Raw genomic sequence first — 13505 nt, forward strand, 5'->3', positions numbered from 1 at the left:
TATTCTTTTTTTTAGGGGACGTTGATGATATTTTGGGATGGGTTCGCCCGGTGGCACGGCGTGGAGACCTTGAAGTTCAAAGTACAAACTGTACAAAGCATTTGTCATCCAAAACGAAGCGCGAGCTAATCCAGAACCCATCGTCGTCCACGCTATCACGCGAGAATCCAGACGCCTTATCCTGCCACTGCCAACAGCGAGAACAAGATGCTCGTCCACTAGTGTTCATTCCATGTCGACACAAAGCGGCCGAGATTCAGATTCTGCCGCACTCGCCGCGCCTTCTTAAGGCCGTCCATGCAAGCTAACCGAGCTCCAACCAAGAGCAAACGCAAGACACAAGTGACAGCCACGGCACAATCGTCAGGTCCTCCGCCATGTCTCTCACGGTCTAGTTCGTTCGTTCTCGCCAACGCGATGGCGACGCCGGCCCGCCGGCCGTCGGCGCAGCAGCAGCAGCCGCTGACGGTGGACTTCGAGGCGCTGAGCTACATCAGCAGGCTCGTGGAGGCGTTCCAGGCGTTCGACTCCGACAACGACGGCCTGGTCACGGCCCCCGAGCTCCGGGGCCTCCTGGCCTCCCTGGGCCTGGACAAGTCGGAGGCGGAGGCGCGGGACATGCTGGCGCGCGCCGATGCCGACCGTGACGGCCGGCTCTGCGTGGAGGAGTTCCTGGACGTGATGAACGCAGGCGAGCTCGGGCTGGGCGCGCTCGGCGCGCTCCTGCAGGCCGCCGTCCCGGCGCTGGAGTCCTTCGCGGGGCCCGACGGCGCGCTGGGCCCCGACGAGCTCGCCAGGGTGCTGGGGCTCATGGGCACCGCCAGCGCCGAGGACTGCGCGGAGATCATCGCGTGCATGGACGGGGACGGCGACGGCGCCGTCAGCGTCGAGGAGTTCAAGCTCATGGCTGACCTGCTCTAGGCTCGAGCTACGTACGTAGTATTGAGCTAGCTAGAGGGCGTGCATATATGCAGTTATGTATTGTGAATTTGTGATTGTGATATCGATTAATAAGCGTTAGCACGTCAGGAGAGTTGTGGACTACTTCTGCGTCGGGCTGGAGTAGTGTGTCTTTTCCATCTCCATCTCCATCTCCATCTCCACTTCTCCATCTCCATCTCCATCTCCACTAATATTAAACAATCAAACAAGAATTTTCTTATGTACACCTAGCAATTAGTTCCATAAAACATACGAACCAATCAGCACCATACAATTAGTCCCACAAATCTCAATCCAACAGTCATTATTGATCTAATGCCTCCACGGTGTGCACTTAGCAAATTCTCATGACTGACCAAACTCCATCACCGAAGGAATATTCCAACTACCAGCCCGCATCCCCTGCAATCACGCAATTGTGATCGCAAACTAATACGGAAACTCAACTAAATCAGCTCCCCTCGGACTTGACCTCGATGCCTCCCACCAACCCCGTCTCCTGCCTGCACCGATACCTCGTGAGCCCTGCGCCGCTCAGTCGCTCCCTGCACAATCGCCACCGCCGATTGTTGCCGCTCACAGTGTGTAATCCATCAGCGAGATAGCGGGCGCCCACGACCCTGCCCTCGCCGTGTGGCCCGTCCGCGAGATAGCCAGTGCCCAGGAGCCTACCCCGGCACCCGGTGCCGCGCCCGCCCTGCACGTCCCCTGAACCAGCCGGCCACACGAAGCTGTAATTCTTCCCTGCCCTTCTTTAGGTTCAACTTCTTCGTTTGACCTGTTGCAGCATTATACAGGATTAGAATTTTCAAAATAGAGTTCTAAAAAACAAACAGTTGCACAGCACAATGCTATAAGCCGTTCGTTTTATATCTGTAATTAATGGTTTTCTATGTGGAACATGGTTAGTGTTTTGGCTGCTGCAATTTTGTAACTAACTGAATCATGCACCCTATCTCTTTGGCTTTTAGAACTTACGAAGGTGACTTGAGTTCTCGCAGAACACCTGAAATATTGGATTTAGCTTATAGAATTTACAAAGGTGCCAATGGTATTAATGAGCGCACATCACAGAACGATAAAATTAATCATAATTAGTTTCAGCTCGGACCTATGGTGTACGTGCATATACACGCATAGGCATGTGCCAAATTATAGAGTGCTACTCTGAAACAACAAAGCGCACTAAGATACCAACAGATACATACATACCTCATGCGTGCTCAAGGACATACCAAGACCCCAGGCAAATACATAAAATCTGAAGATACATGAGTAAGAAGCAAGATAACAGTCGGTCATTACATAATCAGAAATAGATATTACTTTTATATTACCAGATTCATGATGTAGTGGACAGAGAAAATCCATGAAAAAAACAGCCCCAACTAAAAAATATCATACGAACACTAAATCACAAAGTCCTCTTGAGAATTAGTTCTCTAGCTATCAAAGCAACATGTCTATGAAATCAAAGCATTACCCTTGCCAAGATCATCATCAGCATCACCATGGATGTCAAACAGCAGGGCCCACAACTGAATGTGGTCCAATAAGGGGATCTGCCATTCAAAATTGTTATTAATGTCAAAGTAGAACTCTGCTGAAACACAATATCAAGAGAAAGGACAGTGTACTATGTTTGCATCGGATGGTGGTGTTCATGATTAATTTCCACAATTTCCATGCTTCTCAAAATTTAATGACATGAATATTCACATGAAGGCGAAGGTATGTCATCTCCCAATAGTGCGGGGGCGCACACCCCATTTGAGGATATAAGCAACAACCAATCATTGGGTAACTATCATCAACCAGTTCCTACTTTGCGCTACTGTTTTTGCTGTTGCTTATGTGCTAACTTGCGGTATGTATTTATAAAGACCCTGAAGAATTGAAGAGGCAGAGGAAAAAAGAGTATTATGCACGCGAGGAAGATGATATTCTTAAAAGACGTCGTGAAGCCCGTGAGAAGAAACATGCTTCAACAGCACTGCTTAATGATGAGCAAAATGTACCATACACACCCCTGGCCATGCCCAAGGTAAAAGTGCCCTTTTACTGCATGCTTATTTATTATTCAAATAACTGTGATGAGATGCCATGTACCAAGGTAAAAATGCCATTGTACTGGATGCGGCTGTATTATTCAGATAACTGGTGAGATGCTAAACTAACTAGAATGTATCATAGATGTAGACCCTAAGGAGCTGAAGAGGCAAATGGAGAGGGAACGGTAATTAATGATTTTCTATGTGGAAAATGGTTAGTGTTTTGGCTACTGCAATTTTGTAACTGACTGAATCATGCACTCCATCTCCTTGGCCTGGTGTAAAAAAAGTTGGCTTCCAGAAATTATGAAGGTGACTTGAGTTGTCGCAGAACACCAGAAATATTGAATTTAGCTTAGCGAATTACAAAGCTGCCAATGGTATTAATGTGAGCACACATCAGAGAACGACCAAATTAATCGAATTAGTTTCAGCTCCAGGATGTTATAATGAATTGTATAAATCTGTATAAACCCACTTTTTGCACACATGATGAGTGAGAATGTGCATAATTATTTAAAACTGAAAACATCTGAAGTACACCTGATCCATTCTAAACACTAAAGAAGTTGAACTTCCTACTTTCAGAGTGTAAAATGGTGCATTTGAATGTCTGTTTGTTGGAACTACGCAGTTTGATTTAGTAAACAAATATGCCTATCACATGAAGGAATGTTCCATATACAACTCCATGGATTTCTTAGAGCAATAAAAATACTGTGCAATGCAACTCAGATTCGAAACATACTCTTTGAATTATACTTGTTGCTCCCATCCCCTGTCGGCACCTCCTTCTCCTCCCTCGGGAAATCTGAACCATTAAGGGCCTTATCATCAACATAGCCACCAACTAAGAGGATGATTTATCATATAACAGTCTTGAAAGGGAACATTGTAACAGAAAACTCACTTTCTAAAGATTAAACCAGACACTCATTCATGGTAACCACCATGACGAGCTTAATAGTATTACAAAAAGAATTGCCAGTTTTGCACTTCTTGTTCCATTTTAGCTCTTGAGAAACCCATGACACTGAATTCCTCTTCAATAATAATTTTCCAACTTCCTTTCTTTCATGAAGATAATCTATCATCTTTTGAAAGGATAATGTATCAAGTTAACTCTTGGATCCACTCACAACCAGAAGGTGTAGCAATCTAGAGCAGAATAATACTCAGTTAAATCAGCTTTTCTAAAAAAGCCCTATAGCAGAACAATTATACACGGTCTTGGGAACATTCATGGTGATTTCGGAGCAGGTGGCGGAGTTGGAGAGAGGGACTTACCTGGACCCGGACGACCTCACAAGAGAGGGTGGAGAGGCTCATGGCGGCGACGGCGAGGGCATCCGGAGGAGGGAGGGGCCCGGCGTCGTCGGCTAGCATGCTGACCTCGAACGCCTTCTCGAGCACTTCGGCGAACGGATTCGGAGAAGGTGCAGGGTAGAGCAGGAGCGAGCGAGTGCCACACCTCCGCGTCCACCTCCGGCGGCGCCTATCGCTGGCGCGAGCATGCCGAGCTCGAGGGCCTCCTCGGCCCCGCGAGCGATTCGACATGAAGGGGAGGAAGAGCAGCGACTGCGAAGGGGAGCCGCGGTCTGACCAGGAAGCACCGACGGTGGTGACGAAGGTGAGTAGCGGCCAGACCAGGGAGCGCCGGCGCCGACTGTGGAGTGAGGGTGTGGCCACCATGGGAGAATGGGGAACGGGGCGAGAAATGTGAGGGACTGAGGGAGCGGTTGGGAGGATAAGTAATGTTTTTTTTCAATAAAATTAGAGCATGTTTGGTTCTAATAAGTCACCTAACTTATAAGTCAGGTGATTTAAAATCAGTGATTTATAAGTCATACCTGTTTGGTTGTCGCCTGACTTATAAGGGCATGAACACTGGAAGCATTAGTATACGGTGGTCTCATGCCCTCCATGTAGGCTTGTATGTACGAAGCCATCGCTTTCTATAATATCATCCAACGGAAGCAGCAGCAGCATGTGGGTCCCATGTTGCTCCCTCTCTATTACTTTACCCATCCTTTTCTTCCTCAGCTCTTCACGCATCACCCAGGAGACAAACGATGGGCTGCTACTAAACCAGACCTTTTTCCTTTTTCTCTAGCTTTTTCCCTTAAGAACCCGCCTCTTCTGCAGGCATCACTAGTACACTCCGAGGCAACCCTTCCTGACATCCGAACCTAGCTGGCCTGCGGAGCACCCAGTTGAGGCGACGCATTGCTCATGCCCTAAGTCACCTGAGCACATCTTTCCATCTTTTTTTTAATGTAAAGATGATGGGACCCATGCAAAAGGAGGTGACTTATAAGTTTTAAGTTAGGGTGGAGCAACTTATGACTTATAAGTTGGGGTGACTTATAAGTTAGGTCTGTTTGACAAAATAAGTCACTTTTTACACTTTTCGACTTATAAGTTGGTGACTTATTTGGAACCAAACAGGACCTTAGGCAGTGACCAAAGAGAGATTATGACTGTGTGGCTTGTCCAAATACAAAAAAATTCTTCTAAAAAGACCCATTCTTTTTATCCGATTCGCCTGCATGCCTGCCATCTTTTTTATCTTCTAAAAATCATCAGGGCTGGTTACGGTCATTTTTGTTTGATGATTTTAAAATTTATTATATGAATCTCTATAAAAGTTGTTACTCTTTTTATAAAAGTTCTGTAATCATACAAGTTATCTTGTGGTCTATGGATGTTAAATTTTATGAAGTACTTCACATGAGATATTTTTCCTGACACTCCTACACAGGTATTTTTCGCCGCGTATCATTATACTTGTCCTATGTTGTACCACTATTTTCAAAACTAACTCTGGTTACTACTTTATTGGCTCATACGACAGGTTGTAGAACAAAGCTAGCTGTCATTTTAGTGGACTTGAATTATGATAATTTAAGAAATTGAGACTTGAAAAATGATGCAAACAACACAGATCCCACAAATTGTATGTTACATGTGTGATCATATTGTTTGGTATATGACGCATTTAAATGCTTCGGTAAAAGTAACTTGCTAAAAGAGAAACTATATTCAAAATAAATATTTTTATAAGAGTTATATTATGATACGTGCGTTGCACATGCACGTTTACTAGTCTCTAATAAATTACAGATTCCTCTTGGCAGAGTGTCTGTCTGGGACAGAGATAAGATGACATGCACGTTTGCATGTCACCGTGTGCCTTGCGGCCGAAATTCAAATTTAAACATTGTGAAAAAATCTGGAAAAAAAATCATGCATCTTCACAGTACATATTAAGATAACCCTTAAAAAATTCAGATCAAAGTTCGAAACATACATCAAGAAACAAAAAAAAAGAAATCTGTCATGAATAGTTTGCGAATAGTTCTCTGTAGACTATTCACATCCGAGTTTCTCTTTTTCGTTTCTCGATGTATGTTTTGAATTTTGATCTGAATTTTTTAGAGGTTATCTTAATATGTGCTGTGAAGATGTATGTTTTTTCAGATTTTTTCGTAATGTTTAAATTTGAATTTCGGCCGCAAGGCACACGGTGACATGCAGACGTGCATGTCACCTGATCTCTGTCCGTCTGTCTGTCCACAAGTGGCACGATCGATTTGGGGCTTGACTAGCTATTACTAGATCAACGAAGGTGTAAATTAACAGAAGACCTTTTACGGTGCATCAGATAAATATCTGTCAACATTCTTGTCGAACTTGTAGGGAGCGGCCCATAATCGGAGAAGATGAGCAAGTTGGCCACGGAGGTGGTGATGATCTGCTCGTATGCAGCCTTTCGTAAGTTGGCGCAGCCGCCGCGCTAGTTCACTCCGTCCATATCTAGCTCTCTCCATGGCCAGCGGTATATATATACATACATACATATATATATATATATATATATATATATATATATATATATATATATATATATATATATATATATCTTTGGGACGTTGGATCTTTCAGAATGGATGGCCAATATTGATTACCCGTTACTGTAAAAGAGGTTTCGGGTCGTCTTTCCTGTTTATTTTCATGGAGCGTTTGGTTTCCTTCTGTTTCTTACACGTGTGTATCAAGTGTGTCTGGATAGGTGCTGCATGTTTTTCAAAAAAAAAAGTTGGTGATGAAGATAGGTTGGTGTTCAAAACTTTCGGACTTACCTATCAGGGGTTCCTATTCGGAATTCATGGCTTCCTTTCCCGGTGTGGCAGCCGACGATGAAGCAGTGAAGGTCTTGGCGTCCAAGTGGTCTCATCCCGGGTGACGGCAAGGCTCAATCGATGCAGGTGCTGTCAAGGACTCCCTTGCGTTTTTCTTTCTCTGTTCAGGGTTCTTCCTACATTACTCAGGGGAAACCTCGTAATTTCTTGGTTACTTTGGGTCCCGTTGTAATCTGCTCTGTACCGACGTGTTATGCTTTATGCAATAATGAAGTTCTTTTTCAAAAAAAAATACTACGAGTAGTGCAAAAGACGTGGTTCCTAGAAACAAAATTGATGGTGAAGATAAGGTCCCCTCAAGTTGTGGGGTCTTCATTCAGTTTAAAAGAAAGTTGTGGTCTTAAATGATTATTACTACTATATAAAATTATAGCTCAACGAACGTACCCACTGTGCCACCTTCCACTCTACTCTCCTCGGTCCCCAGCCCCTGGCGATGGCCTTCTCCGTCACCACCACGTCCCTGCGCGGCGTCGTCGCCGCCGTCCCGGCCCGGCGCCCGAATCCGCTCGCCGTGCTCCTCCCCCGGGCGGCTCGCCCCCATCTTCGCCTTGGCGCTGGCCGCCCAACGCGCCTCCCAGTCCCACTCGCCGCCTCCTTCTCCGAGGTGAGCATATGCAGCAAATCCCCGATCGAGTTCCTTACTTGGCGAACAATTCGCCAGATCTCCCGGTAAATTGGGCCGGTTCATGCGTGAATGCCTGATTGGTTCAAGTGTATGTGCTTGCGCTGTTGTGCGGAGAAAGTTCTTGATTACCAGATTTGTGTCTTCAGTTTATGTTGTTGAGAGAGAAATTACGTGTAGCATGTTCAGAAAACTTTAATTTGGGATAGGAAAGGGTCCTACGTACTGTGCACGAGATCTGGCTAGACACAACTCAATGCGCTGCTGCATCTGCTTGATCATACTCCTACACTCTGTATAGGAATATGACAAGTGCAATTTTATTGGGAAAAAGATAATCCATATATATGTATATATCCACATTAGCTTCAAAAATTGTCTTTAACCCACACTTGTATTTTTTAGCCGATAAACCACACTTGTATTAGTATTTGAAACATATAAATCTTTCATCTTATTCTAAAATGCAATCTTCATCTAGGATCCACGTGGCTATGGGTTCGAAAGGCCCCACCATGATGTTGGGTCTTCTTCATTCCGCATGTACGTGGGCAACCTGTCATGGCGACTGGATGACTCCAGGTTGGCACAACTATTCAGCGAGCACGGCACCGTGCTCTTCGCTAAGGTCATGCGTGACTTACAAACCGGGCGCTCAAAGGGATTCGGCTTTGTAGCAATGGCATCACATGAGGAACGCGAGGAGGCCATCGCGGCCCTCAACGGGCAGGCGAGTGTGTGTGTGTGTGTGTGTGTGTGTGTGTAGTCGATTTCTCTCTCATTTTACATATACAGTGTCATGCAAGATATATAGCCAATGTCACGGTGACTCTCAGATGGTAATGTGAACTCTGCAGATCTTGGAGGGGCTTGCCCTGCGAGTGAGTGTCGCGGAGGAGCCAGACGTGACTGTAAGCAAGGCGGTTCCAGGAGACACCCGGGTGGAAAGCCCTCCTCCCCGTCATGTTGTTGGGCCTTCATTTCGGTTGCACGTGAACAACCTGTCATCGAATGTGGATGACTCTAGGCTGGCACAAATGTTCAGCCAGCACGGCAAAGTGGTCTATGCTAAGATCATCCGTGATTTCAAAAGTGGGCGCTCAAAGGGATTCGGTTTCGTAGAGATGTTGTCGCGGGGGGAAATGGACAGCGCCATCACAGCCCTCCATGGACAGGTTCGTTGGTAGTCGATTTCTTTGTCATTTACATAACGAATAGTAATAGCCAATGTCACAACGAGCGAGTCTCGGATTGCTATCTGAATTCTATAGAGCTTGGAGGGGCGTGTCATGCGAGTGAGTGCCGCCGAGGTGCCAGGCATGACTGTAAGCAAGGCGGCTCCAGGGGTAGAAAGTTCCCCTCCCCGTCATGTTGTTGGGCCTTCATTCCGGTTGCACGTGCACAACCTGTCGTTGAACATGGACGACTCTAGGCTGGCTCAGATGTTCAGCCGGCACGGCAGAGTGGCCTATGCTAAAGTTGTCCGTGATATCCATAGCGAGCGCTCAAAGGGATTCGGTTTCGTAGGATTCGGTTTCGTAGAGATGGCGTCACAGGAGGATATGGACAATGCCATCACAGCCCTTCATGGACAGGTTCGTGGGTAGTCGATCTCTTTGTCATTTACATAACGAATAGTAATAACCAATGTCATGACAAGCGAGTCTTGGATTGTTATCTGAATTATGCAGAGCTTGGAGGGGCGTATCATACGAGTGAGTGCCGCGGAGGAGCAGTCGCCATCATGAAGGATCAAATGAAGGTGCATTTGGTGGTCGATTGCAGCAAAGCTTTCCGCACAATAATCATGATACCGGTTTAGACTTTAGACCCTCCATCATCCTCCCATCTCAAACCATTTCAGTTGGGATATATAGTATCCTTTGCACGTACGCACGCAATGTCTATTGTACTTGTTATGTATTCATCAACTAAACACATGAATGTTGTGCCCATCCATCTTGTTGAAAGAAGACTGATGAAGCACAGTTTATTGTTGGTTCTGAAGTTTGATATTATTATTATTATTATTATTATTTCTATTTTGCAATTTTGTGATTCATATTCATAGCAAATGGGTTTGTGCGTTACAACGGGAGCATTTGCCGTGAAAGAGGCAATTAAGAAAGGAAACTGACCTACCATGTGTTGGGCATTAGTATCAGATCCCACAACATGCATGCTTCTAATCGCTGGACTCCCATTTACATTTAGACGGGGTCGCCGTCTGTGGCTATTACACCCTTTTGATACTTCTATTACCACAGTAAACCGTACTAGAGAATAATAGAGTACATGTTCTTTTGCATCTTCTTCCTGGAGAATCACGGTTGCCGATGTCTTCTGATCTATATTAACGATTTCTTAGCCGCTGCCCGCTGTTTCTACAAGATCCCGGGCTTGTTTGCTCGATCAAGAAGGCATCGAGCTTTTCTCATGGCGTGTCATCGATGGATGCAGGAGAAAGGATATTTCAACACCCATAAAAATTTGGATGTAATTCCTTTTCTATACAGATGTGCTTGTGATGACTCGTGATATTCCAGTGCCCAGAGTTCCAACCGACGTGCATCGGCGTGTCGGTGCGTTTAGGCGTGCAGTGTCCGATCGTCTTGGAACAAAGGCGTGCTCTGTCCAGGGTAACGAACATGTGTGATGGACAAAACACGATGAGACATGATCACATGAGCAAACTTTTTGACTACTCGATCGATCTTCTCAACATAAAGTCGTCTCCCGCTCGTGGAAACGTACAAGCCCTCGAAGAAACGTGAGCTAATATATACTACTATATAGAAGACGCACCAGAAAACGCAACATGGCGATCCGAAACAGAGCCTCACGATCAAAGCTTAAGCATATGCCAACCCCTACGTCACGATGCTGATCTCAAAAATTATGGTGGGAAATCACCACCAACCAGAAAAGATTCAAGATCGCCAACGGCTCCACGTCGACGATTAGATGAGCTGTCGAAGTTGAAAATGCCAAGCAACACACGGAGCCGCAAGAAATAAAGCAGGCAACGCCACGAGATTCTGTAAAGGATTGCCATTGCGTGTACCACCGAACTCAATCAGGGCATGTACAATGGTGGCATATAGATACAGGTGCCTCATGATAAAAAGTAATTTGAGGCATATGTATTAATTTTTTCTCTTCAATGTAAGCTACTACTAGTGGACCTCATCAAAAAACAGAAAGTGACTCTCACTACACATGCATCCCTCCTTTCCATTTCAACTTTTCCAACTTTATGCACCGGACCACACTTTTTCTCTCTAAGCACCCACCTCCTGAAAAGGATCATGTTTCCCCATTCAAACCTATTTTCTGTTATCCGATCTTACATGGTATGTGAAGCATCACCTTAAGGCTATGTATTGAACATCCTAAGTTCCGGATACATGAAAAGTGGCTGCTTGGCTGTTCCACCTGCTAGCCGCATATGGCCGGCCGGCCCCTGCATGCATGTCACTGGATCAGGAGAAACAGATGGTGCTCGTGGCCCATGCATACGCTTCTTCTTCTTCAGTGCCGTTCTGATCTTTGCCCTTTCTCTCTTTTGGCCTGACGTGTAACTTTCTGGTGTAAGGAAAATTGAAGGGGCCTACGTGCACGTGTTTCCCCTGAATACTGCCCCAAAACAGGTGACAGTTCACAAAGGTCGTAAGGCCCACGTGGTTACCTGGCTTCACAGTGGTAAACTGACAGTGATCCACACAGCCAGGATAAGATCAAATGCTCTTCAATCTTCATCACGGATTAAAAGAGACCAACTACAAACAGAAAAGCACAACGTGACAACGTATACAAAATCTCAACGTCAAAACTGCTTCGTGTGCCCCCTCCTCCGGTGCGAACTCCCCCCTCCCGTGGCGACTTGGGCAGAGCCCAAAAACCTAGCCGCCGCCGGTGCGCACCCCCTCCTCCCGTCCCTCCGCCGTCGCCAGGGGACGCCGCCAGGCTAAGCCCGGGGCCGACGGTGGTGGCGGGGGATTTCCTCTCTCACGCGTCTCCAGGGTGGTGCGGGGCCCCTAGCGTGTGGTGGCGTGGTCGATCCGGTTTCTGCGGCGTGGCGAATGGCTGTGGCAGGCGACGGGTAGCCGGCCTGTTCTCGGACGGCAGCGGCTAGGCGCGGCGGGCGGCCCAATCACGGACGGCGGCGTGGGCTGCGGGCGCAGAGGCCGGCCTTTTCGGGCGACGGCGGCGGCCGGCTAGGCTGAAGCGGCGTGCAATCTACTTCAGATCAACAGCGGCGGCGTGGATGGCCTAGTGGTCTCGTCGGCGGCATCTCCGGTCAGATCTGTTCTGACCGGTACAGCCGGCGGTGATGGTCATATTTTTCTTAGAGGTGGTCAGCCTGAGGCTGGGTGTTCGGATCTCGGGATCCGTCATCTAGTACCGGCTGCGAGTCGGGGAGACATAGTTGCCGGTGAAAACCGAGCCGACGGCGGGCGATAGCGGTGTACTGCGTCGTTACCTTGATGAAGGCATCGTCATGTGACTACTATCGACCCACTCGTACTGCTCTGGGGAAACCCTAAGATCTGGTCTTCCAGATAGGACGATGGTGGGACTATGGTGTCGTTTCTCTCTTGGGAGCATCGTTTGTGGAGCAACGCTGGAAGTCAGAGGCAGGAGGTAGAGCGACTTCGTCTTGCACGAAACTTCGGTGAAAATGTCAAGTCATGCCTGGCCGACAGGTGCTACACTTTGTCATGCATGTTCGATAGGTGCTACGCGTGACAGATTTTTCAGAGACTTCAAGCTGTGCCGGCTGTTAGTACTTGGCGGCATGGTGCTGAGGTGTACAGGCGGCGACCACGACGTGCTCAGCAGTTCGTGCGCAAGGAGGTGGTGTCGTTGGGCGCCGTGGTGGTGTCGTTGGGCGCCGTGGTGGCGTCCACGGCAGCTAGACCGGGCAAGGTTGATGCGTCAGTGCAGCTCTGAAGATGGGGTGATGGCAGCTGGCGGCGGCGGCCTCTGAGAGCGGCCGGACCGGTGTGTGCCCTATACCCGGCAAGTGACTTGGTGGGGGCCTCAGATCTTAGATGTTAGTTTTGGTTGTGAGGTCTGTGGTATTAGACCCGGACTATCAGCATCACTTCATCAACTAGATAGGAGTAGCGACAAATGTTGCCTAAAGGTGGCTTCAGACTTACGGTTGTATTTCTTTGTAAGATGTTTTGTGAATAATTAATAAAATAGGTGCATGCATCGCCCAGATACAGAGGTTGGGAGCCCTCCTCCTTTTTAAAAAGAGAAACTCACTCGTATACTATACACCTGTTTGGAATTGAGCAATGAAACCGGGAATCGTATTCCCTGCAAAAACCTTAAAAAGTACTGTAAGTAATTAGATGGGCAAACCGGACATTCCACCGGCATATGTCAAACTTCTTCTCTTTTTGCAAACATGAGTTTATTTTATGTAGAATATAGAAAACATGAGCTTTTCGCCACAAGTGTCTGATGGGAACGCTGCATCCATCCATACTTGACAAGAGGGTGCCGCAGCGCTGGTCCAAGGAAATGTGGCCGGGACCGCAAAGGGTTCCAGGATAAGGACGGACCTGCTCTGCTGCTCAGCTCATTTCCACCACGAGTTCAACGTGCGCGCACGCTCGGTCGCGCTGTGCGCCAGCCAAGCGTCTCATACCTGACCACTGACTGATGCATCAT

At 47.1% G+C, this 13505-nt stretch overlaps 3 protein-coding genes across 8 annotated transcripts; 2 read left to right on the forward strand and 1 right to left on the reverse strand.

Moving 5' to 3' along the window:
• Window positions 1-308: 308 nt before the first annotated feature.
• On the forward strand, window positions 309-1044 carry LOC119329914 (probable calcium-binding protein CML29). The gene has a single exon (XM_037603021.1). It carries the CDS (start codon window positions 418-420, stop codon window positions 919-921), a length of 504 nt encoding a protein of 167 aa, XP_037458918.1. The 5' UTR covers window positions 309-417; the 3' UTR covers window positions 922-1044.
• A 118-nt stretch (window positions 1045-1162) lies between these two features.
• On the reverse strand, window positions 1163-4702 carry LOC119329913. 6 transcript variants are annotated; one of them, XR_005159830.1, is made up of 5 exons: window positions 4281-4702; window positions 3904-4151; window positions 3742-3804; window positions 2155-2504; window positions 1163-1720 (listed from the first exon to the last, which is right to left on the reverse strand). XR_005159830.1 is itself a non-coding variant. In XM_037603020.1 (5 exons), exons 1-4 carry the CDS (start codon window positions 4683-4685, stop codon window positions 2166-2168), a joined length of 585 nt encoding a protein of 194 aa, XP_037458917.1. In that variant the 5' UTR covers window positions 4686-4702; the 3' UTR covers window positions 1163-1720; window positions 2155-2165. The 6 variants fall into 6 exon arrangements, 3 of the variants coding, with proteins under 3 accessions (XP_037458917.1, XP_037458914.1, XP_037458915.1); XM_037603020.1 differs by lacking the exon at window positions 3904-4151 and having other exon boundaries at window positions 2155-2203; window positions 2426-2504; XR_005159829.1 differs by having other exon boundaries at window positions 1163-2504; window positions 3904-4087.
• A 2885-nt stretch (window positions 4703-7587) lies between these two features.
• LOC119332340 (28 kDa ribonucleoprotein, chloroplastic-like) lies at window positions 7588-9823 on the forward strand. The gene is made up of 5 exons (XM_037605525.1): window positions 7588-7802; window positions 8302-8550; window positions 8678-8995; window positions 9092-9415; window positions 9512-9823. The coding sequence occupies exons 1-5, from the start codon at window positions 7632-7634 to the stop codon at window positions 9566-9568; spliced, it is 1119 nt and encodes a 372-aa protein (XP_037461422.1). The 5' UTR covers window positions 7588-7631; the 3' UTR covers window positions 9569-9823.
• The last annotated feature ends 3682 nt before the right edge of the window (window positions 9824-13505 follow it).

The sequence above is a fragment of the Triticum dicoccoides genome, chromosome 7A, assembly GCF_002162155.2.
Source record: "Triticum dicoccoides isolate Atlit2015 ecotype Zavitan chromosome 7A, WEW_v2.0, whole genome shotgun sequence".
In the NCBI taxonomy this organism is placed as follows: domain Eukaryota; kingdom Viridiplantae; phylum Streptophyta; class Magnoliopsida; order Poales; family Poaceae; genus Triticum; species Triticum dicoccoides.